Source organism: Vanellus vanellus (assembly GCF_965231255.1).
Source record: "Vanellus vanellus genome assembly, chromosome: 19".
Classification (NCBI taxonomy): domain Eukaryota; kingdom Metazoa; phylum Chordata; class Aves; order Charadriiformes; family Charadriidae; genus Vanellus; species Vanellus vanellus.
Genome location: NC_138924.1, coordinates 9,698,715 through 9,725,447, shown reverse-complemented (window position 1 = coordinate 9,725,447; position 26,733 = coordinate 9,698,715). Strand labels below are relative to the sequence as shown.

The following is a 26,733-nucleotide window of genomic DNA, read 5'->3' as shown; positions in this document are numbered from 1 at the left end:
CATCCATTTTGGGGAGTTTGAGTTTGCTTTAACTGGTAAAGAAAATCCACGTTGATTCATTCCACAGTAAAACTCAAATGTAAGTTTTAACACTAAACCCACTAGTGTTATTCTTTTTCTCCATTGCCTCTAAACTCCACAATTTATTAAAACTTAGTCACTATCAAAAAAGGGACCAATTCCTTTATTCTGATTGAAATAGACAGCAGCAGACTAGAACACTTTAAAACCTGGACCTCAATCACACTAGCTTTCAGAAGTAAATTATATTTATTAAAAAAAAAACTTTTTAAAAATAACTATAGATGACACATACTTTATTTCAAGACAATATTAGCTTGTGTTAAAATAAAATAAATATTCTCAAATACATTTCCTGTAGCTCAAAGGCTGAGGTTCTAACAAGGATCTAGTCTTAACTGTCTCAGTATTTCTTCAGGTTAGACAAGCTTTGTTCAATGAACGAGGGTTTCCCGTATGATCTGAGGTCCAAGAGCAGTAACAGTAGACACACCAGTCACTTGTTTTCTTCGAATGATAACCTCAAATCCTTAAGCCTTTTGAACAGCAACACAGAGAGAATGCACTATGCATAAGAACGCCAGTTTATGTTCCGAAGAGAAATTCCTGATTAGAAAGTTGTTGCAGCCTACATTACAGTTAACATCTTCCAGGAAACCAGACCAGCTTCCTCATTGTTCCCATCAGCCATTTAAATACCAACTTAGAAAATCTAAGAGCCCATCTGAATAAAGACGAGCAGAACTGAGATAGAAGAAACTTGATCTTTAACAGGGTAAGCCTGCAGCCAAGACACCCATGCTTTCTTCAAATAATGAAGCAAGCATGTATTAAAATAAGAAGGGTTTTTGGGGGGGGGGGATAGGGGAGGGGGCATGACACAGACACATGGGACAGGACACTAAGTCTCAAACAGGCATAATTTGGCTATAGATTAGTTTTACAGTAGAAAAACTTTATTGCCATCTGCTAAATCCAAGTTCTAATGAGAAAAAGCTGGAAAGCCTTACTACATATATGTGCTTCGTGCACATTTCACAAGTATTATCTTCTTGGACAGCACAGACAGTTACGCTCACACAGTCAGCATTACTGCTTGAGCTGATGAGAACATTACGCTTTAGTGACAAGCTTGTTCATAACGAGAAACTACTGCCTTTGGCCTTTCAATTTCCTCACTTCCTCATGTTATTACTATAGTATTAAGTACTACTTACTCTGTAACTGATGTTACGTTTTCCTGTCCAGCAGGTATTACTGGATCATCTCTCAACTTATCATTTGGAAGCTGAGGTGGTAAGAATTCCACATCCTTTTTCTTTGGAACTTTATAATACTTCCAAGTAGTATCAGCTTCATCTTCCTCCAAATTCACTGCAGTACCAACATACATTGTAGGCTCTATAACTTCAGGAAATTGAGCTGGAAAAGGCTGAGACAAGCCATCAAGTCTGTCTTCCATTGTTTTTGTGGGAACCAAGGGGTCTGGTGTTGGCATCTGGTAGAAGTGTTGACTTTGAGGAGTAGAAGGAGCTTTAGCTACCCCTTCATCGACCGCGTCACACGGGTGAGGACTAAGTGGTGGTGGCTGAGGTGAATTTGCCATTTCAGCATTATGCATCTGAGGAGTCTTTGCTACATCATTAGTTCGGATATTTGAAAATCTCACTTGACTGTCTGGTGCAGTCATCACAAGCCTCTGACTCGCTGAATCTGCCTCCATGGCAACATCATCACTGATAGATACACGATGATGAAAAGGAGTCAAAGGGCGTTTCTGTGGCTTATCCCCTTTGTCTTGCTTCTCATTTGTCTTGTGCTTTGGAGCTGCTTGCTGTTGTTGGCCCACAGGTGGTGCCTGCCCCTGTTGACCTGAATTTCTTGGTTTGAGATTTTTGTGCCTGCAGAATTAATATAGGGGAAAATACTTCACATTAATCTTTCAAATATGCCTATCATGTTCTTTTTCACTAGATAAGAACCCACTTCTAAGCCATTAAACAGCCAATTATAGAAGTCTGAAACTGATACCATTCTGAAGTGAAGCTACCTCTTTCTGATCATAACTTAATTTGAATGACTTGAGTAGCATTGCAAGATTTTAGAATAGCTTTTAAAAAAACTGGGAAAGCTGCCTTACGAGCAAAACACGCACATAATCCTCATAACTGAGGACAGTATTTTATAACTGCTTTTAACAGAAATAGATAGTCACATGAACACATTGTTGCTTTTAACTTCTGCCAACACTGATGACTCAGTAGAACAACATATGAATTAGTGAATGACTTCTTGAATTCAAGCATCTGTATTAACCACTAGGGCTGTCCAGGTCTCTATGGGTTAAGGAGTGGAAAATTAACATCAAGAAACTAGAAGATAAGCTCTGTTCTACAAGTCATTATTTCAAAGCTTTTGTCGCTATTTACCTACAAATTTAGCAAGTGTGGAATAAAGAAAAACCTCAATGTCTTGACTGCATTAATACAGTTGGGTTTTTCCAGTATAAGTGCACTTGAGCTTAAATATTTCATCTTGAAGTTCAAGATGCCAACTTTTTAGATCACCTGACAGAATGACAGACATTAAAGTCTAGAATGAAATGTTTATGATTAAGCTACTGAACTGCAGTACACCCTTCGTGCCTGGGTATTCTTTGCCACTCTTCCATTAGGAAAGTTAAGCAGCATGCAACTTGTTTTAAAAAGAAAAAAAAAAACCAAACCACAAGATCAGGCAGGAATAAAATGTAAGGTCTCAAAATCTACTTTTACTTTAAACTCTCGTGCAGATGTTTTTCACTGCTTAGAATTCAAAACACGGAGAAAAATAAGGGGTTTTAAGTCTTTGCAATTTCTCTGTAGGCAACTGCGTATTTCTAATACACACCTCAGACAGTTAATTGATTGTTTTCTCTTAACTAGTGCTATCCCATCTACATTCTCCTTTAACAGAATGTTTAATCCTTCGCCATCTCCCAGCTCTTCTCAGGACACAAGTATTGGCACAGAACTTAAACCAACCTTTTCGATAAAGGAGGAAAAATTTCCTTTCTTTCAAAATGCTACATCCTCCAGACTTTTTTTTTTTTTTTAAAGATTCCAATATTCATTGCAAGGTAATCAGTGTAACATTTAAATCAGAGAAAGCGTTTAAACCTTTGCAACACTTGAGTCACCTAGAGATTAGTATTCTGCCGTAAGTCCAAAAATTGAGAATTCACTGACATTAATGTTTCCATTTATTTTAAACACCTGTATTAACAGTCTGTCATTGCATAGCTTCAAAACAAAAGTCATAACAAAACTGGAAGTTAAATTTAGACTTTCCCCTTGTGTTTTGATCCTCCTCCCCCCTCTAATATAAAAAACATACTGGCAATCAACTCACAGAAAAGCAGTTCCATATACAACCACCCATGGAATGTCATATTTCCCAAAAAGTAAAGCAGGTTTTGGTTTTTGTTTTGTTTTGTATTCATATTCATCAAGACACAATGCTACAATCGTCTTGCTGTGATTAAACAGCTTTCTCCCTTCAAGGCTAATGGCACAGCCCTCTTCTTAATTCCTAAATAAATAGGCATTGCTTTCCATTGCAGCTCGGGAAAGTTGCCCATGAGATAGTTTCTACCATATGCATGCCTAAAGGAATTCCAGCTCAAGACTCAGAAGTTGTCACTGAACTGCCGATAGGCCCACTCAGATGACTAACTTGAATAAAAACTGCGTTATCTTATTGGGCAGAGTTTCAGGACCTACAATGACATTTAGGATGTGAGATACAAATTTTGTTACAGCATTCCTACAAGCAGCTATTGCTTAATTACTCCTAAAGGAGTCATCACGAGCCCTCTTCTGAGCACTTGAATCTCAATGTACATTGTTGGACTGCAGCTTTGCCAAGTACTGTACCTTGAACAATTGCAATTTGTCCTCTGCGTGGCTTCAACAAAATCCCAGGATGCTACCTTGTCAGCTGTCTCTTCATCACACAAGCCATTTGATGTAGCAGAATACTTCCTCCTATGATTCAATATTGGGAGTTATTTGGGATCAATATATGCTCTTTCCTTATCTTCTGTCAAACCTCAAGAGCAGCTTTGTGACACAGGATTCAGCAAAGAAGTTACAAATAGCCTTTTACTAACATATTAAACTGAGAACTAAACAAACTACTAGTTAGGGACAAATTAACTTCTTAAAAATGTTTTATTACTAAGAGTAAAGCAGTCACAGCATCTCTAACAGAACTACTTTCTACAGTGAACACACAAGATACCACGGGTATTTTTAGCTTCACAAAACGAGTACATACTTGTTCTGTGCTCTGTTCATATTGCATTCTTGCCAAACTCTGTCCACCACTTGATTGGCTAGCTTTCTAGGTATTTTGCCACCATGATGGCTAGTACTGTCAGAGATAAATCCATCAGAAACTGAAGAAAACTTCACCCATTTCTGGGCAGATTGAGCATCAACTGAAAAGCAGCACCAGAGGAAATAGTTTTAGGCAATGAGGCAATACACTCACAACCACTATTACTCCAATTCAACCACCACAGGAACATCTTAGGAAGAAAAGTATCTTCTTAAATCAATGTTAGGAAATAAAAACAAACAGAAAATTTAGGTATAGCAACTGATTATTGTAACGTGGTTCCCTCTCATAGGAAAAAAAAGGTACCATATATGTTTATGTCATAACTGGGATGGCTATTCTTTTTCTTCCAAGAAACTATAGACCTGAAAAAGAAAATAATATTGCTCATACGTTAGGAAAACTTGAGCAAAGGTACCTGTTAGCAAATTTAACAGTATTATTTAAAAAAAAAAAAAAAAAAAAAGGGCCAAACTAAGGTAATGGAAGACCTTGGGGGGGGGGGGGGAAGGGAGAAATAATCAAAATCTCTTCTGCACAAAGAGAACTGTAAGTAAAGCCACATGAAACTATCAGCTTTGACTTAAAGCTGTCTACCTTAACCACTACTCAGCACACAGCTCAGAGGGCACAAAGCCTTACTGGAAACTTAACTACAAAAAAGTCTTCCTTGGACCATGAAAAAGGCTCAACACATCACCTTGCTCACTAATGACCGAGGCACACAATGAGGTTTATAAAGCTATGCCAGAATGCATACATGCACACAAACACACATGGTGAGGGGAGGGCGGGGAACCAAACTTGACCACAGAAATTTGAAGTACTAGAAAACAACATCAGCTACAAAAGCAGTCCTCATTTCATCAACTTATAAAAGTATTCAAGTTAATTTTGCCCACAACTGAACAATAAAAATTGGTTTTACAACAGACTTATGACTAAAGAAACGTGATTTTTGCTAACAAGTCAGTTGAACAGAGAATATCTGAATCCTTTCCAAACAGGCGAAGCCATCAAAATGATTCCCCACATGCAGAAGCTAAATTTACTGTACCTGTTTGAACTTCTTCTGGAGACGTCGGTGGGGTCAGAGTTACTGAAGACATGGCAGGATCTCTTGTGGAAGCAGGCACTTGGTGGACACCCAAGCAAGTGGTTGAACAGTGTGATGCCCCTACCGTAGTAGGAGCAGGGATGTCTGTTTGAGGAACTAGAACGAAGCATGCTGGGTATACCATTCGCACACCAGCTGAAAAAAAGAGCAAGTTGATTTTAGAGTGGTTTACCAAAACCTAACATTTAAAATAATCAACAAATGGATCATTTTACCAGTCACTCAGAAGTTTACCTACCTTTTCTACCTACTAAGGCATTATCCTTGGACATAAAGTCTCTGTTGTCACCATCATCATTACTTTATGATTTGGTTTATACAGAAGACTTGGGTGAATGAATAAAAAAGACTTTTATATACACAGGCAGAGACAGCCCTGGCACTGCTACTTGCTTCTATCATTTTGTTTTATACAGACAACTGAGAACATACCTTTTAGTATCACTTAAAACCGACAATACTCCCCCTCCCCATCATCATCAGGGTCTCCAGCCATCACTGCAATACAAGCTTGTAACACTCGTTACAAAGAAATGATTACATTAGTTGGCAAATCAAAGGTCAATAGCCCACAGCAAAGGAACAAACTGCTGTGGCCCAGGGGCTTAGATTTTAGGAACAGCAGCAGATAAATGCAGTGCCTGAGTACATTAAGTTCTCCAGGATTGTGGTTTTGAAGACATCCCTGAAAGGCACGTCTGTTCCGTTTGAATTTGCACAGAATCTGAAAAAGCACAACATGCTTTTGATGCATCTCAGATGTCAACAGTGATAGTCTAGGGTTGCTTGATAATCTTTTTTATTTTAAAAAACAATCTTGCTTCTTAGGGCACATAAATACCCTCCTACTAATAGGTCTGCAAAACCCACTTTAAGCAGCAACTCATTTTAAATAGGCCTGAGCATTAAGCAGAAAAACAAAAGGTCAACAGCAATTGCAAATAGTTGCCAAAAGAATAAAAGGGGGTTATTTTGCATTCAGAATTTTGCAGACCTAATTGGCCAGTTTATTTCCGTAATTAAAAGGTAATCAGACCACTCACCGACAAGGACTTCAACAGCTGCTAAAGAATCATCCTCCCAATCCATTTCTTCCTGTTTTTCTTCAGATCCCTCCTTCAAGTTAGATGTGACAGGATAGAATTGTTTCCATTCACCAATAAGCTTTTTTGTCGATGAATCTGAAAGCTTGAATGACTGCCCTGTGAGCGTGCCATTTAATCCGAAGGGACTTAGAATAACTAAAAAGATAAATAAAAATGCATTGGAGATTATATCTAAACAAAATTCACTCTTCCCCCTTGAAATAGCATTACTGTTATTTCAGCCACACCAAATAAACAACTTACCATCTTAAGTCAGGATGCAGTCTGATCACATTTTACTATACTGCACAAGTTTTTGGTAATAGGTACACATTGTTAAACATGTGTACAGTAAGAATTGAAGGTATCACAATAACAATTACAAATTCATCTATTTAAACAGACAACTAGCAAGTTTTCACCTTGACTAGCAAGGAGTCTCTAACACACAGGTAGGATAAAGAAACATTATTTCAAATTCCATCAGAGTTAAGGTGTTTCCTCATCTTTTCATTCTGCTTGGTACAGTTACAACAACAATGTATATACAGTGGAGTAATCTGTTTCGTGTTTAGTCTTGTCCATTTTAGGAAAGCACAGCTGCTGTTAAATTGCATTCAAAAAAAGCAAGTTTGGACACTGAGCGTTAATAAAGAAGGGCAGTGTGTGGTCATGCAGGAGAACTGATTTCTACAGCCAACACGAGTGAGTCTAAGACAGAGAAAGATCAAACAGCCCACTAACCAGACTCAGGCCCCATCACTCCTTTGTCTTCGAGAGCATAGCCTGCATCTGCTGGTGGAACCAAAGGAATTTACAGGCAAGGAAGAGCCAAATAAAAAGGGGTAGGGAGAGTGAATAGGTTAAGTACGTTGAGTCAGAAACGGACTTTTAAAAGAGAAGTTGATGAAGATATGTGGGGTTTATAAAGAACATTGAAAAAGCAAAATATTTAAGTCCCCAGTAGGACAGTACTTAGAAATTAAGTTTATTGTGTCATGAAGACAAGTTATTTGGCTACATGCCAAGGGATAAATATGGAAATCATCCACCTGCAGAAGAGCTGAGACACACCAGCTGGCTTCTGACTCTGTCAAGACAGGGGACATTTGGGGAGAACGCATAATCAATACAAAACAGATAAAGCCTCTGCTCCCACCTCCACTCTTTGCCACGAGTCCTCATTTCTGAGCAACTCAAAGGATTGATTTCTTTCAATACTCGCTACTGGCTGGCAAAACCTACCTTGAAAAGGGCTGTTAGACTGCTGGGCGAGAGTGAGATGTTCTTCACTAAGCAGGTACACAGGTTGATGCTGACTGATTTCCACACTGGTGCAAACATTGCTATCTCCATGTAAGAAGAAGGTGAATGAGCAGGACAAGTGCTCGCTGGGGAAAGAGAAGTGGGGAGGGTGCAGGGGGTGGAATGGAGAGAAAAAAAAAAAAAAAAATATAGAACTTAAACTCAGTCGACGGCTTTCTCACTAGTTTGAAGGTATTTCCTCCCAAAATATTCATCAATGAAATAACCGAAAATCCCTTCTACCCAAATAGCAGGAAAATGCTAAATACACATTCCCTTGGAGCATTTCCAAATTATTCCAGCATTAGGGAGAAAACCAAAGATCAATCAGTTAGAAAACAACACTAAGTTTTCAATCTCTAGACTAACACTTTACATTTTGAGGCCCGGAGGCAATTAAAAGCACAATTTTTTGCAAGACAAAGAAAACTATGACTCAATACTTTTATATCTGATGTATTTATTTTAAATCTATAAAAATATTTCTGAACATATATTAATTTTAATGAGGTCATATCTAGGTTCTCCTGTCACAGATGTACTAAGCAGAATTTATATTTTAAGATTTATATTTAATATTAGCCAAAAAGTCACTTATTTAAAAACAGGAAGAAGAATGGCAACAGCTTTGAGAAGTGTTGGGTTTGGTTTGTTTTTTGTTAATTGAATCTTATGTTCATGCTCCTGAAGCCAATCAAGTAAGTAAAAATGAAATCACATACCAACACACAAAAGGGAAGATACAATCAATTAAAAAACCCCAAAGCTTAAGTCATTGTTAAAGTAATTAAAGCAAGTATCAATGTTTAATATGTGATGCTTCACTAATAGCTTCTCTCAGAGTTTTTAAAAAAAACAAACACAAAAACAGTCCTGTACAGCAAAAAAACACCCCAACAATAAATCTCCTTCCTTTAACTCTGAATTAAATGCTGTTTTCACAGTGCTGTACATAGTTAGTAGTTGGCAACTCCATGAAATCATCTACCTCCCAAGACCACACTTCAGAGATTTCCCAATTTTTGCAGATCTGCTAGCTGTTGTTTTGTTAAAAAATATAGATAGATAGATAGATAAACCCCTGCAAGTACAGCTATCAAAATATTTTATGTTGCATCCAAATCAACTCAGTGGCTTATGTGAAATATATTTTACCAATTTTAATTAAAGAGCAAGAATAGAGCAGGAAGGCAAAAAAAAAGCAGACTCCTGCCTGGCTGCCACAGAAACATTACATCTTCATACCCAGTTCCATCTGAAATAACTTTTTTTTTTTCCTCCTTTTTAAAGAAGTTGTACAGGCACAGCAATTTTCAGTTATATTAGCTACAAGTTATCTCAAGTGTCTGCCAGACTAATACACTCCCATAGGAAAAGAACAGATGTTTAAAAGCAAGAAGATGCTATTCATATTGGACATTAAATTAGGTCCACCATCTCAGTAACCGAAGAATGAAAGTCAAGGAGAAGCTTAAAAGTACTTCATAAAACTACTGAACAGAAAACAAATCCCTCTCTGTTAGGAAGGCAGCATCATGCACCTGCTCAGTCTCAGGGAAAAAAAAAAATGAAACCAGTTGAGAGAAACAGACTAAATAGAAGATACTAGTGCATTTTTTGCAAGGTCAAATGGAGAAGACACTCCATGAGGTACTGTAGCCTAAAAAGACTTTATGAATGCAACACCACTGTTTATCCAAAAAATAAAATTAGACCCCATCAACTAACACCCAGGACCATGTGCATGCTCTCTGACCTCATGAAACGCTTGCATTTCTTAGTCTACAGCATGAGAACGCAAAGCAAGTTTTGCATTCCTGAGAAAGATACAGACTTTCAGAGCACGAAGAGCTGACCAACTCCAAGCACCTGAGCAGCCTTATTAAATTGCAACCTCCACAGGCACAGCTACTGGATACATCTCTAGTGTCGTTTCCAAGATGTTTCTTTCCTCCACCAGCAGGTAGATGGTAGGACAGTAAACAGTAAGAAAGAAAAAAAAAAAAAAAAAAAGGTTTCTGGAGTTGGCAGAGCCTGTTCAATCTATGAAAACGGAGATTAAATCGGTTCACTGACTCTCACCCCAAAGCCTCAAAGAGCAGCCACCAGGGCAGACACCGCAACGAGGAGACAGAAGGCTAGTGTTAAATACAGGGCTTTACCTACCAGCAGATTTGAAATTAGGGACCTCAAACACTTCAAGGATGAGAGAACCCACAAACCGTTCAAGGAGGAACAGGAAGCGCAGCACGTTTTTTAGTACGGTAACTTCAAGCAGGCCATGAAGCGAACTCAATGAGGAACTGCTCTAAGCGGCTGACCCTGACTGAGGCCTAACGGTTTTCAAGGTGCACCAAGTCTGCGGTGGTATGCTGGTCTGCTGCTCAATTTTAATTGTGGTTTAGGACCAAAAAAAGCCAGGACCCAGATATACAAGTGAATTATCACTATTCATTGACAACTACATAGCACAACTGCTTCAGTAATCCAACTCTGGACAGAATACTCCCTGCAGATGAAATAACATACTGCCCAGGAATCCTTGTAAAGTTAGTTTCCAAAATGCAGTGATGATGGAGCTAAGCATCTTGTTGATGATTTCAAGTTCAAGTGAAGTCACATGGTTAGCAAACACCACTAAATTCCTATACGGAAATCTGCTTGAACTTTAATCCTTATGCAAACAGTTGAAGACAATTTTCAAACTGAATTTTATTTTAAAATCATATTGGATGGTTTAAGGTGAAAGAGTGGACAGTGTTCTTGCTCTCTGAGAGACAGATAACAATTTAGAAGCTTACTATAAGTGAGACAAAGTTTAAAAATAAAAGCACATATTCTTTAAATACACTTTAAATGCAATTAGGCTATGTCCCTTGTAAACATCACATTATTACACAGATAAAGGGCAGACAATTGTAGCATAATCTGATGGAATTCAAATAAACCAAGACAAAGAGAAGCATCAGCATGATAACAGAAGCATTTCAATTCATTACACTGCAAAACTAGTCCTAAGAAGTAGCAAGGAAAATTCAAGGTCATCACGCTAAAGCCAAATAAAAAAAAACAACCAAACACACAAAAAACCAAAATTATAACTCTCTTCTCCCCCCACTCAGCAGGGGAGAAGTTTCCAACAAAATAATAAAGTAAGAGAGTAGCCATTGTTGTCACTGACATCATTCAACCAGCTTTGGCATGCAAGCTGCAAGCACACTACTTGTACGGCCGGGAGAGCACATCTGCCACGGTACAATTCATTCTAGAAAAATCAAAACATTATAAAATATTCACTAATTCTGGTTCTAGATTTAAATGTTAAACAACGAAGTTATGTGCACCACCTCAGGTTTTTGTTTCAGTACTTTCAGAGGTGCAGCAAAGGCATTTTATTCACATAGGATAATATTGTTTCATAGTAGAAATATGTAGTAAAACCAGTGCTGTCCTTAAATTCAAGCTAAGGGAAACAGATTTCCACATGGTACACACAGTATCTCCTGAAAACATCAGTCATCTTTTAACTAAAGCTTAACATGAAAGGAAAAACTAACACTTTATGCACTCAAACATAGCATAAAATTTCTTCCTAGCTAGTCATGCTCAGAGACTGTTTCTTCATGTTTGGCATCAAAATCTCTGTTAGGTTACAAAACTTTAGGAAATATCAAGGCACGTCAAATAATCGCAAGAAATACAATAAAGAATCCTAATTAAAAAAAAAAAATACAAAACTGTACTGAAGGTCTTTGCAGGGGAGTGGAGAAAAGGAGGAAAGAAAACTAAGAACCAGAGCTCTAAGTTACTGGATGCCCCTACATACACTATTTTATGGACTTAGCAAGAAAGTCTCTAAACATGCATGGTTTTAGGGTTTTGGGGTGGTTTTTTGTTTGCTTGGTTTTGCTGTTTGGTGTGTTGTTTTTATGTTGGTTTTGGGGTTTTTGGGGGGGTTTTGTTTTGTTTTAATATATTTGTATATTCTCCAATTCCTTAATTTTCCAGAGACTGACTGCTATTACATAATGCTGCCTCAACCTCAGCTTAGGAGGAATCTTATCAAACCTTACCGTAACCTATTTTAAAAAAAAAAAAAAAAAAAACAACAAAAAAAACAACAACACACAATGACATCTATATATTGATATATGTCCACCATTTCTGTAAGACTTTCTCTCTCCTATTTTCAGCAACTCACCTCAGAGCCAAAAATCCTAATCAAGACAAAAGCGTACCTACTTATCACTTTGGTGTAAATAGGCAAATTACCTTTACAATTCAGTCAAGGACACAATAGCAGAAAGCAAGCTGGTGGTTTCCTGCCTGGTAACACAGAGTTCATCCTATGCTTTTATTTGCAGACTTTTTTAAATAGCTCAGAAGATCACTAGATAATTTGTGCAGAGCATCTCATGACTGAAATATAAAAAAATACCTATACCTCAATGCTCAGAACTGTTGTCCTGCATGCAGAGAGAATCAGTGAAGTCTTTGAGGTACAGATACAGCAAAAAAATAACAGCTTCTCTTGAAGCTAGTATTGATATCCCTTCCTTTTTTTTTTTTTTTTTTGTACTTTCACAATTGCAGTCAGTTGTTGTTGCATGTGCATACATAAGACCTAAGAGCAGAGGACAGAATTTTAACAGAAAATTCTGAAAACAAAATCCTATATCTCATTTTCTTGCCTTAACCTGAATATGAAGTTATTCCATTAATATTTCTAATTAACTTAATTTCATTAAAGTCCTAATCACAGAACTTAAATATCAATAAACCAGTTTCCAACTGATCTCTTGAATACAGATGTTATAAAGTGTCATCAGAATAAGCATTCTTTATGAATTTTGATATGAACACACCAGAATTCAGTCAGAATGAGTTCCAATAATGAAAGCAACTTTAAAAATAAAATTTAAAAAAAAAAAAAAAAAAAAAAAGAGACACTCTTTGGAAGTAATGCTATTTTAAGCAACTTTCTATCCTCAGCTATGCTCCATAAAAATACATTTGTATAAAAACTAAAATTTAGACATACATGAGGTTTCTACATCTCCACTAGCAAATTTGAAAATACCTTCTTGATATAAAGGTAATTAGGTCTGCTTTTTCATCCACATTAGTACTTGCGTAGAGCTTTATATCTTCAAAGTGCTTCACAAACATTAGCTGCATTAGAACCTCACTAATCCACTCTTCACTAGATTGCATACTTCAAATCAGCACTACACTAAGGCTGAAAGGTAAGGAGGTGCAACATCAGAAGCAACAAGGAAGTCTCCAACTAAAAAACCCTATAGCCCATTTAAAAGTAAATTCAAAAAAGCATCCAAATGTTTCAGCTGAAAGAATATGTTGGGGTTTTTGTGGGGTGTTTTTTTGTTTTATAATTACTATCTCATATTTTCCTAGATTGTCTTTGTAAATTACTTCTGAGTTGAACCATGAGTGGCTTACCAAGTCAAAGCACTGATAACCCTTCCAAAATATTTACCATATCCTTCTAAACTATATACTTTCTACTGCCGCTTCCTAGATAAGGAAAATGGATATTGCAAAGTAAAATTACTGTTCCAGAACTAATGCCTGCCATAATTCATATTTACCATTTCTCTTTCAATAGAGTAGAACACACCTTGTTTAAGAGAACAATCAACTCAACTACAGTTTTAAGTTTTTATTTAATACCCATCATTGTTTCGGGCTGTTATGAAATGTTTGACAAAAATTGGTACATATTGGCCAGCACCAAGAATCCTTCAGGGCATTTTGACCAAGGATCAATATATCATGACTAGGAACTGATGCTCAGTTCCCTACTGATGCATCACAGCTGCCCAAATAGAAGCATCTCCAAATAGTTATTCTTCACTAAAGATTATTTTGGCATGCCACTTAAACAAATTTAAAGTACCAAAGAAGTTCCTTTTTAAAAGGTGACAGTAGCCTTCTATAGTAAATTCTTGGGCTGAAGAACACATTTATAATTAAATAGGTTCTTTTGGAAGTAAAGATTTAAATGGAAAAGGTTTTAAGGTGACACACACACCACGAAGCCCCAAGACCTTTCATATTCACTTATTTGTTTGTTGGTGGTTTTCCCCCCACTTTCACCAGGTTGAGAGACAACGCTATAGCAACCAGCACAGGACAGAAAACAAAACCTAACTGCCAAAGAATAAGTCTTGAGGAATTACATACCTGACCACATGGTTCAATGTGCACTACATCGTCTTCTATTCTACAATACATTACACTATACGCTTTGTTCTTTGTCAGGCAACCCTCTAGGGCTTTTCATCACGGAGAAGAAAGAGTGAAACTGCCAAGCCACTTGAGGCTTTCTGAGCTAACAGAAGAAAAGCAGAAGCAACTCCCTCAAGACAACCCATCTACCACCTTTCCTTTGTAAGTGCTTGTTCAGAATAGTTCTTTGTGACTATATACATCTTCCAAGTACAGCCATAACACTGCAATGCACTAATGAAGAGAAGTTTTCTATGTAGCCACCTTCACGCCTATGCTGCTTCAACAGCCAGTCTTGTTTTTAAACATGGCATCTTCAATTTCCACTCACCATCCGTAATCCTGAATTATGAAACTCCACAATCTTAATTCAGACTAGAAAGGAGCAGGAAATTAAGTATGCATTTGTTGTAATAAGCAAAATATAAGATAAGTAAAATAATACAATCAGATTGTTATATTAATACAGCACCAAAAATAATTGCCAGTAAAAACACTTGAGTTTTCTTGATTTAAGAAATAAAAGAAAAAGGAAAAAAAAAACCACAAGGCAAGTACACAAATTGTGTCAATTATTAAATACTTCAGGAGCTTTCTTGGGTTTTGTTTTAGTTGGGGGGGGCTTTTGTTTTTTTAAGCACTGGGGGCTGAGGAAAATAGAGGATAAGAGAAATTAGTTCCTAGTTCTCTAGGAAGAACATGCTAACATACACACTTACTACATTGCAGTACTACTTTTATGATAAAAGTTTGAATCATCAGTAATCAATTTACAAACATGCCTTTCTTGCCGTTGGTCACAAGTTCCCTTATAACATCAGAGTCTGTATCAGCCCCATCACACAAGGCCTCTACTTCAAGCAGACACAGTGGCATTAGATTTCTTTGCATTAAGGATATTAAACAAATGCACATCTGCATTTTCTAGCAAGTTGCATATTCTGTATCTTAACATGAAGTAATAAGATCTCAAAATACAGATGCTTCTCTAACTACTGACAAAAAGATGGAACAGCAGACATTTTTCTAAGCATCTCTTAGTAACTCCCCATGGTCATGAAGGTAAATATAGCAGAAAGCTGATTTTGATGGTAACACAAAGCAAAAAATATAGCTAATAGCAAAGTAGAAAAAAAAAAAACCTTCCAGTTCAAAGCACATCATTAATGACTATTGTCAAGAGGCTCTCCAAAATATTTTTCACACAGCTGAGGACATTTTGATTTTAGTTAGACCTGCAAGTTAATATTTATTTATTCCATAACCAAGTTATGTGCACTAAAACAAATACAAATGTAGCAAGTGACCTGTATTCCAGAATAAGTCATATTCACCCTGACTTCCACATTTTGAAATTAACTTAATTATTAATGAGCTTAACTTCATCCCAATAAAAACAAGGTTGAAACAAAAAACGATTTTGTACACTACTGAAACCATAGCATGACATCTTACAAAGAAGCAAAGCTGATTTTTTTCAGAATGCAACTAGAAGTTTATACCTATACACACAAAAGTATGTATTTCTCTAGATACAACAATTATAAGCAATACTACAAAGAGTTTGCTCATGTTCCTGTATTTCAGAATTTAAATGAGACTAATAAACCTGTCATCTTATATTTTAGCATCCTTTAATTATTGAGGATGCAAATCTCAATTATCTGAACTTAAGCTTTCACAATGAAATATACATGTGCTATAAAGAATAAGAATCCAGAACATACTTGGAAAACAGATAATAGCTAGACATTATTTCAAAGACAGTGTAACAGCTTTCAATGTATTGCTCATTCTGAGACATTTACAAACATCTTGTTAAGCCAGATTTTTTTTTTCAAAGTTCAAAATTGAAATGCATTATAAAATTTTCATTGAACAAAATCTGAATCTTATTGTTCAGGGAACAAAAAAAGCGCACAGATTTATTGTTGAAACCTAAAAACCAAGAGCCGTATCATTTTTTCATTTTTCCTGATGAACCAACCACCACTGCAACTTACGCTAAATAAGAGAAAACTGCTTTGTGATGTAAAGTGCTAAATTTGTCTGCTTGTAGTCTCTGTAGCAACCCAATATTCCAAAGAGACAATCATGTGATCAATGCTCTCAGCTCCTGCTGTTTATCCTGCACTGTCCTACTTACAGCAGCTCTCAATTCCAGCTGTCTACAGTAAAAGGAAAAACATCACCTGCTCTCCTGCCGGTACATGATGCCAGAACAGCCTCATTAGAGCTGTTGTGAAAAAATGTTGACATTGTTTGATTTAAAGATTAACATAGGGAGGAAATTTACACTGCAAAAAGAGTTGAGCAGACTTAATAGAAAATATTCCAACAGTATCAAGGAAGAGCCAAGTAGTTTCAGCTATTAAGGTTTCAAATTAAATATGTAGAAATAAACGCAAACCTGTGGCTACATGTTGTTCTTGTATACTCTCAAGTATGAAGAGGTTTTTGAGCTTTAGCACCCAGAAATCTCCTCATTCTGTTCCTTAGCGATTCACAGCATCATTCCAGAGGGATCAAGAAGCAAACCACCCTGATCCTACCGAAAAAGGACCCCATGGCAAATAGGAAAAAGGTAGCCAAACAGGGGGGTAAGGCAGAAAGGTGGGCTCAGAACTGAAAGCACAGCATTCCCTTCGTCTTCAGGGCAGCGAAGACCAAACAGACAATAGCTGATCTCTTTCAGAGTAACTGCTGTTGCATTATCAACATAAACATTGCTGAAGTGGGCAGCAGAACATTTCCATGGCCCAATTGAAAAAAAATACACCACCACCACCCCTGCAGACCCGGCCATTCAACACTGCAGATTTGCCAACACATTTGCACCAAACTGGGGAATCACATCCATTGTGGCTGGTTCTACCTCTTCCTCCTGGCAAGACGAGGTCGAGAGAAAAAAATATATCTGTTCAGAACTGCGATAAGCACACCTTCAAATCAAGATAACTACATGCACAAAGGCTTAAGAGTTTGGGTGGTTTTTTTTATATCTAGAATATTTTTCAGCAGTATTGCCCATGAAGTCATGTATTTATGATTTACATCAGGTAGACAGAATAGTACTTCCATGAAAAAATAAAATAACGGTGGGCTGGCATTATAAAGTCCTGTAACCAGACTAATGTTAAACAGCATTACCTGTGAAACCTGTGCAGCAAGTTTCATTTTGTAAGTTATGATAAGCTTATCACTTATGACTTTCCAAGTGGGTTTTTGGTTGGGTGCTTTTTTTTTTTTTATTTTGTTTTGGGTGTGTGGTCGTTTTTTCTGGTGGTTTTTTGTATTTTGTTTAAGTGAACTTGTCAGACACAAGTTCTGGTTTGCAACCCACTGAAATTGGTTATATTATTTCCTATTTAGGGGGGGGGTGGGGGGGAAACAACCATACAAGTAATATAGTAGCTTTCAGTAGTCTAGATTTTCAGTTGTCTATCAGATCCTCCCACAAAATCAGGATTACTCAATTATTTGCTTACTGGTATTTCAGTTGTGTTAAAGTTTAGCAAGTTGTACTTACTACTAAAACTTCAAGAGAGATCCTCCACATAAGCACTTCATACTTTTGTTTCATTAGGAGAGTCAGATTAAATCTTCACCAAGGAATTGTACCTAAAATAGTGTTTAATCTGACTAATTTTCTAATGATATTTATTCCACGCATACACTACTATTTTAGCATCCAGTTGACAAGAGGAAAAGTCTCATCCAAAGGCTGTTATTTGAGCAGTCTAACCAGAAAAGGTAGACAGGCAGTTGGATGCAGCAGATCACAATCTCGCTCTCATACATTTAAAGGGTGGATACTTGAATAAAACATACACAACCATATTTCTGAACGCAGTAATAATAACACAATAGGTTGGAAAGGAGAAAAAAGACATTCCCATTTGTCAAACTTTGTCCTTTAATATGCAGTCATTTAAACCACATTATTGAGCTTCTGTAATCTACCCTGCTTGAAGTGATTGAAAAAAGTTGTGACAAATACTGAGGCAATGATTTTTTTTTTCCTGTTTGGTTACAACTAAGACCATTAGCAAAACCTTCTCTTTAGTCTACTGTTGTTCTCCTGACCCGCACACCCATTCCTGAGAACTGAAAATCACCTACTTACAAATGGGCAACAACAAAAAACCCACTGCACCCACTTTACGGAGTTAGCTACTCCATTCCTGTCCTATCTATAAACAGTAATGGAACTAGCATACTTGAAAACCTCAGACAGTTTCCTCAGGCACGGTAATCGTGACTTGTTCTAACAGATCAAATATCACCAAATACACAACTGTCTCACTTTTCTCAATGCTGGTTTTAGACGGGAGAAGTAGGGGAGGGAGGGAAGAGCAGGTCGTGGTTATTGCCTTGCAGCCTTGTCAACATGCAGCATGTGACCGCATAATGCAAACATTTGAGGTTTTTGCTTTTTCCATAGCAAAATTTTTAAGATACATTAGACAATAATATGAGGTTAGTTTAATAAGTTTGTTTGTCTGTTTTAAGTGTTCAGAGTTTAATTATGCTTAATGATGTGACTCCTAAAACCATCTAATTCTTATTTCCTTGGTCATCTATTCACATGCCACAGTGGCATCAGTCTATGAATGTTAATAATGTCCTATTAAAGTTAAAATGTATGGAACGCAATGATGAAATTGACATTTTTTTTTTTTTAATATAAAGTTATACAAGGAAGAAAAATAACAGACCAACAGACAGGAAGCCATGGCTGCCTGAGGATCTATCAGGTCAGCCAAACACCTATTAGAAATCACAGCCTTATGTCTGTAGTACTACCACATACATACAAAAAGCAAACACGATTTACTTCTATTGTTGGAAGACCAGATAACAGATTCTGGAACCACATGCTTTTAAACAGAACTCAGAAAAATCCGGATGGGATCAGCTTCAAATGAAAGAAATAGCTCTATCTGTGCATCCTTCAAAGAGAACATAAATGAAAAAGTGGGACTAAAGTCCTGCACATCACTCAGCCACAGCTCCAGAAAGCACACGCTAAGAAGTTGCCTCCACTGTCAAGAGCACTGACTGCTCAGTCTCTAATCAAAGTCTTTGAAACTAAAGATTGCCAGCAAGAACAACCAACCTTATCAAAATCTGTAGTTGTAATGCATAGAGAACAAGTCTATACAGCAGCCAGCCAAGCCTCAAAGTGCAGGGTAGTATAAACCATGATCTGAAGCAGACTTCATATCCCCAGCATACTAAGTGCCTCTAAATTATATAGGCACGTGAATTCTATACTGAGGGTTTCTGAATGTTAATGCAAAGAACAGTCTCAAGGAAAGCAAAGCATACATAGCAACACAGGATGGAAGTAGGCACTGAAGATAAGAGTAACAAGGACTGAAATGAAGCAAGACAACACTGGTGCAGGGATACCAGAGAGTGGGGCAAAGCCTTCCTGTTTTGGGGTACACACAGTTTCTTCCTGTACTTCTCCCACTATTCAATGTTTTCTAAGAAGGAAAGAATGAATAAAAATGTATCAAAACCATCACAGGTAACATTTTTCTTCCTTAAAAATGAGATATACATTTAATCAACACAAGCAATATAGAGAAGTAATTACAACCTTCCTCAACAGAAATGCTTTAATCCCCGTGAGACAGATGCAATACCTGCCACATTCACCTATAGCTACTTCTACATAGGAGAAGCACTGCTTTTTGGGGAGATATATATTTCCAATAGAGGAAGAAACAGAAAGTCTTCTGAGAAAGACACTATTCTTCCTACATCAAGCAGCTAGTATGACATGCTTTTGAGAATAGCATTGTGAATATTACTATTTCTATAACTTGAAAGATAGCAAAAGTGCCCAACAGACAAAAACATATCTTCAAAAACATTCTGTTTCTTAACGTAAGTGTATCCATAACCAGAAATAGAAGAATGGCTTCAGGGAGGGGTTGTTGGTAGTTTGTTTTGTTTTTTAATTGTCAGCCACATCTACAAAAAAAAATAAACTTAGTGTACGACTTGCTGATTAACTGGATCCTAAGAAAGGAAAAATATGCAAAAGTTGTTTAGAACAAAGAAAAACTAAACCTTAATACCAGTTGTCTGTTAAGAAACATATTAGCACCCCAACATTGTCTAGGCAGGCTGCAAGTCCTTTTATGTTGAGTTTTCTGCAGTGCCATGCTTTACATTTGACGAAAAAGAAATATCCCTGTGGACTAAAGGAGTACTCCAATTTATACAAGAGACCAAAATCCACTCAAACCATTCCACTTGACATTTCCTCCTCAACCACAGAATGACACACTTTCTAGCTACAGAGGTGATATCACAAAGCTCTTATCTCAATCATTTGTGTTTCTCCCACAGGAAGTTGCTGGGAGCAGTGTAGAACTGAACCAATACCTCTGAACAGCCTAACTTTCCAGAGAGTATAGATTATCCAAATTATACATATTCCTAGAAGGGATGAGCGAAATATGCCAAGAGTACACACATCTGTTAACCATTCCCACCATTTCATTTCATAAAAGCCAGTAATCAGAATATCACATGGTATTGAGCTATCTGGTATGAAACATTGAGATTTCTCCACAAAGAAATTGTTTTACACAGATCTGTGTAAATCTTTCTACATTATTTTTCTAGTAGTTCTGGACTTCTTATGATGAAGTTGTTGCATGGGTAAGCACACAATTCCTTCAGTTATTTTCCTTAGGCATGCTGACCTTCTGACCTTCTTGAAAAAAGAATCAGAGTCTCCAAATTAAACAAATACCACAATTTTATTTTAAAAGCTTTCCTCAGCTTTTGCAGCTGCTGCAGAGAGCTTTATAGGATTACTGTAAGAGATGCCATGACATAACTAATACTAGTTTCAAATGGCAATTTGGAAAACCAGTTCCTCAAATGAGGAAAGTCCAGACTGTGCCAAGACAATATTGGCCTAAATAGTTAAAACTCTTTACTATTGATTTATAGCAACAACACACCAAAGAAATGGATGGACAAGGACGCCCCAGAGAGGGAACATTTGTCCCAAGCAGCATGGAGAAAGAGATGCCTAGAACTAAAGGACAAGTTTATACATAAATTAAAAGCAGCAGTTCACAGCTACTAATAGAAACACACACAAACATGTGCTTCTGCTTCTTTTGCTCCCAAACAGCTCTTATTTTCTTTCAAGTTTAAATTTATTGCAGAAGATACCAACAATGGCCAACTCCACACCCAAAAAGCAAAGCCACTGATCTCAAAATTTCCTGCATGCAAGATTTAACACATACATACATACACACACACACACAAACCCCCATATACACAAAAAACCCCACAATGTCTAAGCTTTAAAATACTTTGTATTTTAAAAGCTGATTTGAGAACAGCGATTAAACTTGTTCCAGCTAACCTACTTTTTATTCATTTCATTATTTATTGCTAGGCAACATAGACCGTGTCAAACCACGTTAGAACCATGAGAAGAAGTCCTTCCAATTTAGATCAAAAAAAATCTCTTCTCGCCCTTCTCCTCATCAATGTGGAGGCCACATGTATTCTTATAACACCCGTGCTCCCAGACAGCCCTCTTTCTGATCAGGAGCTGACATTTCAAACTCTCTTCTCAACATCTTCCATAAGATGCAATTTAACCAAACCTGGTGCCTGTAAATATCTCTCTAGATGCTGCTTGTCCAAAGAATGAGTCCTTCCTAGTATTTACAATCAGAATTAGTCCCAGTCACTACACTGGCAAGTCCACAGCAGGTATCTCTTCACACAGTTAGCCTTTTCTTCCTTTCTAGAAGACTAGCTTCTTTTCCAATATCGCTATTATCCATGGTCTGTATCTGGGTACCAGCACAGAAAAGATTGCCTACTACCTTTAGTGTTACTTCCTTCTGTCATAAGGAAGTTTTGAAGAAATCCAAAAAGGAAGACAAACAAGAAAGATCAGAGATCCAGGTTCCCAAACAAATCATAAACAGAGCGCTCTTAATTAAAAGTTTGTTCTAGCACAAAGCCTAAATAAACCACATAACCTCTTTAATAAAGCAAAATAAAACATCCTACCTTTTGTTTATAGGTTTTTCATCTTTCTCATAAGGCTTCACAAACCATTTCCCAATGCGCACAAAATTCCGATTCATTAAACACCTCTCCAGCAGGTTGTGAACGGCTTTGAAAAGTAGAGTGCGACATTCATAAGAAAGTCCATTCTCCCAAACACCATCTTCCTCTTCTATAAGGCAAAGGGAAAAAATAAGTTAGCATTGAATTCCATCCTATTATTTCATGCACATATCACAATATCCTTTTGTCTTCCACAAGCTTTTAAGACATTCACAGCACCACATGCAACCAAAAAAAGCCTGTAACATTCAGATAATAACTCTACTCATATTATAATAGTATAACTGCTGAAAGTAATCAGCTATAAATATATCTCGTCTCCCACAAGAAAAAAAAAAAAAAAAAAAAAAAAAAAAGATTCTACAGCTATTTGTACACAAAAGGAAACAGCTACCACCAGTGCGTTATATATCCCAGCCTGTAAGATCACTGTACACTGATCTGTCTGCAAGGTGGCTTATGTTTTGGGAAGTCTGAATTACTTATCCTGAAGAGTTAGCTGACAATTATGCTTAAAAATAAATTGCCCAAAGCCAAACTTTTAATATATCCTAGTGTCTTTAGCTACCATTGACTGAGGAAAGCTGGGCACAAATATAATCGATCAACTGACTCTTAATGTTCATGAATTTGCTAGAGGAGGGGAAAAAAATACCCAGAAAACTGGTAAGATCAATCTGATTTTTCCCCAGAAGACTCATAACTGCCATTTTTCTTTTTAATTCAAAATAAAAAACACAAATATTTAAGCAGGCTAATCCTGCTTTCTGATCTATACGTATAACGGAAGACAAAAACAGCAAGCAGAAAGAGAAAGCCCAGTTCATACTGATAGGATTCTGAAGTGAAACACTGAGATCTTATGTGGCCCACAAATCAAACAGACATGGAATCCAACTTACACAAGCCAAGCTGATTTGCCAAATAGGAAAGCAAGATTCATTACAAGAAGCTGTAATCTCTTCAACCACTCTGGCTCGTAATCAGTGTTTGAACATAGTTTACAAGCGCTAGAACTATACGCACCAGTCCAAAGAATTACAATGGCACTACAATTACATTCCACAAGTAAAGTGAGGGACATCTGAAAGTTCCTGTAGTATCTCTTAGTATATATGTGATATCATTCATTCCCAGCAACACACTAATACAGAGGATAATATAAGAGAACTCCAGATCTTGTCCTTAAATTACTGGCAATCAGGTCTTATCTTTATGCATACAATTCCCTGTATATCATGTTTTACATATATCCCTAAGGGTCTGCTGCTGGTCTCCTTGGACTAACCTAGCATAGTTATTCTTATAATGCCATTGCTTTTATACTCCAGGTAGCAGCAGAGACTAGAAGATTGTCTGACATAGATAAGGAGACATTTTTACTTCAGTCTCTGGATAGTCATGGAATAATATAGGTTGAAAGGGACCTGTGGAGGTCATCTGCTCCAACTCCCACTCAGAGCTCAAAGTTGGAACAGGTTGCTCCTATCTTACATTCACTGCCCCTCATGCCTTCTCTGCGCACCTCCAAGAAGTGAGGCTTGGGTTTTGATTTACTTTCATACAACAGCTCTTACAATAGCAACCTGTCTGTCCACCTCTCCTTCACAGAGGATTTTGGTTCAAATAGGTTTCCGCTGGTTTGCTCAATGGCCAGAAAACCTCAGTAATACAGCCGAGTCCTTGCATTTTAAAATCTCCCGTTGAAATAAGCCCCTTCACCTTTATCTGGAAGCCACTTACAAGCTTAAAAGGTTGCAATAGTATTAACTAAAGTCTCAATATCCTTAAATTAGAGACCACGTAGAAAACCAGACACCTAAGAGTTTTACTTCAAAAAAAACCCTTACAGATTATTATAACAAACAATATTTAAGAGAAAGATGACAGAGAAAAGAATTTCAAGATGTACTGTAACCAGAACACGGTAGTCGTATTTGTATATTGCTAGATTCCACACAAGTAAAAGTACATTTCCACTCAAGATCAGCATTGTGAGATAAAGAAAATTACTCCCAGTAACCTTCTCTGAGGGACAGAATAAGAGTAAACAGACCTGCTGCATAATTTATAAGTGAGGTGTGCATCATTACCGATGAATCATTACATGAAATAATTTTTTGGTAAAGACAAGGAAAAGCAAGGAACCACATTTCCTAAATAAGAGACCTCACCATGAGTTTCCCACCCCACCACCCCATTCCAGTTTTGAAGTTCAGCAAAAACTTGTTTTTAAAAACCATAAAGCTACGAGATAATACAGTAACTCACTAAAGAAACATCGTACGAGCAGTTTGTAACAAAAAGCAACAAAGGTCCAAAGTCAAAGGGTATAAAATGTTTGTGCCAAGAGGACACATTTTTCCCCAGCTCAGAGATTTGTAGACATACAGAAAGGAGCAGCCCCATCCCACCGGCAGCTTTGCTGTTCAGCACACACCGCTCAACTGGTAGCAAACAAGCAGCTCGATAGAGCAAACATTAACTACAAGGCTTAATGATATTGGACTTTAACTGCACAATAAACTCCACACCATTTCAAAGGTTAAATGGTTGGTTTCTATATGGCTCGTGTAATTTAAAAAAAAAAATCATTTTAAGACCATCCCCTGCATCAATTACCTATTATAAGAGGAAATAGAGCGATTTCCAGCCTTTATGCCTAATTTTGTTTTGACATACTAGCGTATCAGTGAGAAGAAAGATGTTGAAATCACAGAGATACAGAAGTGTAATTCAAAGCTTGTATTTTGATGGTCATACTATGGACACAAAGGAGACGTTTCAATTTACTGAAGACACTACAAAGTGCTAGGTATTTCATTTTAACGTTAATAGCTGTGCTGACAACCAAGTTATGAACAAAAGTTTACATGCAAGAACTTGCCGCAAGATTGTCATTCGTCTCCTAGCCATCTTAGCTTACTGCTGAAACAGAGAGCTCTTAGATGAGCATATTATGTGGGGGAAAGTGTAAGGCATGAGATGGAAATTACAATTAAAACTCTAATATTTAAAAAGATAGCTTGCTGTAAGCATGCCTCCTGATCAGGAAGAACGTCTGGTACCCAAAATAAGACCACCTGTTCAAACTAAACTGTCTCTTGCTATAGAAAGGGAAGGTTAAATAAAATGACAGTTAGAGATACCCTCATCTCAGAACATTATTCAAATTCATGCAAAAAAAACAGCAGCAAGTGTTCTGTGTCTTTTTGAAATCTATTTAGTCAGTTCTCCCTCCCCCTTTTTCAGATTGGCGGATGGAAGGAGAGAAATATGACATCTGCTCACATCTCCCAACTGTTTTTCTTCTTCATTCAAATTACTGTTTCTCAACATGAGAAAAATCCTCCTACTTAACAGAAATTGTACAAAGTAAACCATTTTTTAAAAGATAGGAGAGGAAGATGCACTTTTGTCTTCTCACCTTCCTTTACACGGTAACTTCAAATGTTCAGTCTGATTGTGACAATAAACCAAAATAAACTGCTGACTCATTTTAAAAAGATGTTAAGCCACAATTTCACTTCAGATGAGTGTTATCCACAAAAGTGCTCTGGCAACCTGAAGGTTACAAATATGTTATTGTTGATGAGTTCTCTTAGCTGTCCAAACCACTAAACTCCTCTGTGACATACTTTTACGTCAATCCGTTAGACAAGTTATACACATATCATCCCACTATAATGAATTTAGTTCCCTCTCTCTTTACACCACATATTAGGCTGAGAATTTTCCTTAAATTAGGCTAAAAAAAATATCAGGAAGTGAAGAATTAATGGAAACAATGGAGAGGAAAAAGCAGTTTTCATACTACACATAAATAACAAACTTTCTCCGTCAACACTTCCTTGATACTACCACCATCCAATCTTAATGAAACAGTTGTAGGAGACTATTTGCTTTCAGTACTTTTACGTTCCAGTTTACATTCTTCATACAGTTCACCTGAAACAGTACAGTTCATTTTTACTGATTACACCCTTCCGTCTTTCTGGTGCTCTCGGACAAGCATACTGTGAGGCAGGAGTTTGGAGGCACACTCAGAATACAAAAGCCTTGCAATTTTTAGCGAATTCTGAAAAAGCAGTATCTTCAAATGTTTTTATATTATTCAAGTAAGATGTTTTAAATCATATTTGTTACCCACCGATCTTTAGCCAAATTTATTAATCAGGATTGCTAACAAATAAACAGATCTTTGCTTAATGTATGTTTTTTGCAAGAATACCAATTTTGAATTTCTTAATCTATATTGCAACAGATAAATATACAGTACTAAAAATGACATTTTCAAGAACACTTTTAAAGAATATGGATTTTCCACCTTCTTCCTTTTAACACATAGCTGGCCACATCATCAGAAAATCAGTAAGCATCAACTCTTGAAAAGGCTGAATATATTTACCATACCATTAAAAATATCTCACTAATGCTCAGTGAACCTCT

The 26,733-nt window shown here is 37.0% G+C and overlaps 1 protein-coding gene across 1 annotated transcript in view; it reads right to left on the bottom strand.

Annotated features, from left to right (window-relative positions):
• Positions 1 to 26,733, bottom strand: part of MED13 (mediator complex subunit 13) — a 54,934-nt gene that overhangs the window by 20,357 nt on the left and 7,844 nt on the right. The window contains exons 3-9 of the mRNA XM_082493290.1: positions 22,225 to 22,393; positions 7,849 to 7,994; positions 6,562 to 6,759; positions 5,459 to 5,653; positions 4,339 to 4,501; positions 3,936 to 4,046; positions 1,239 to 1,922 (exon numbers count right to left, since the gene is read on the bottom strand). Of these exons, the coding sequence (XP_082349416.1) occupies positions 1,239 to 1,922; positions 3,936 to 4,046; positions 4,339 to 4,501; positions 5,459 to 5,653; positions 6,562 to 6,759; positions 7,849 to 7,994; positions 22,225 to 22,393 (1,666 nt within the window). The remainder of the gene's footprint in view (positions 1 to 1,238; positions 1,923 to 3,935; positions 4,047 to 4,338; positions 4,502 to 5,458; positions 5,654 to 6,561; positions 6,760 to 7,848; positions 7,995 to 22,224; positions 22,394 to 26,733) is intronic.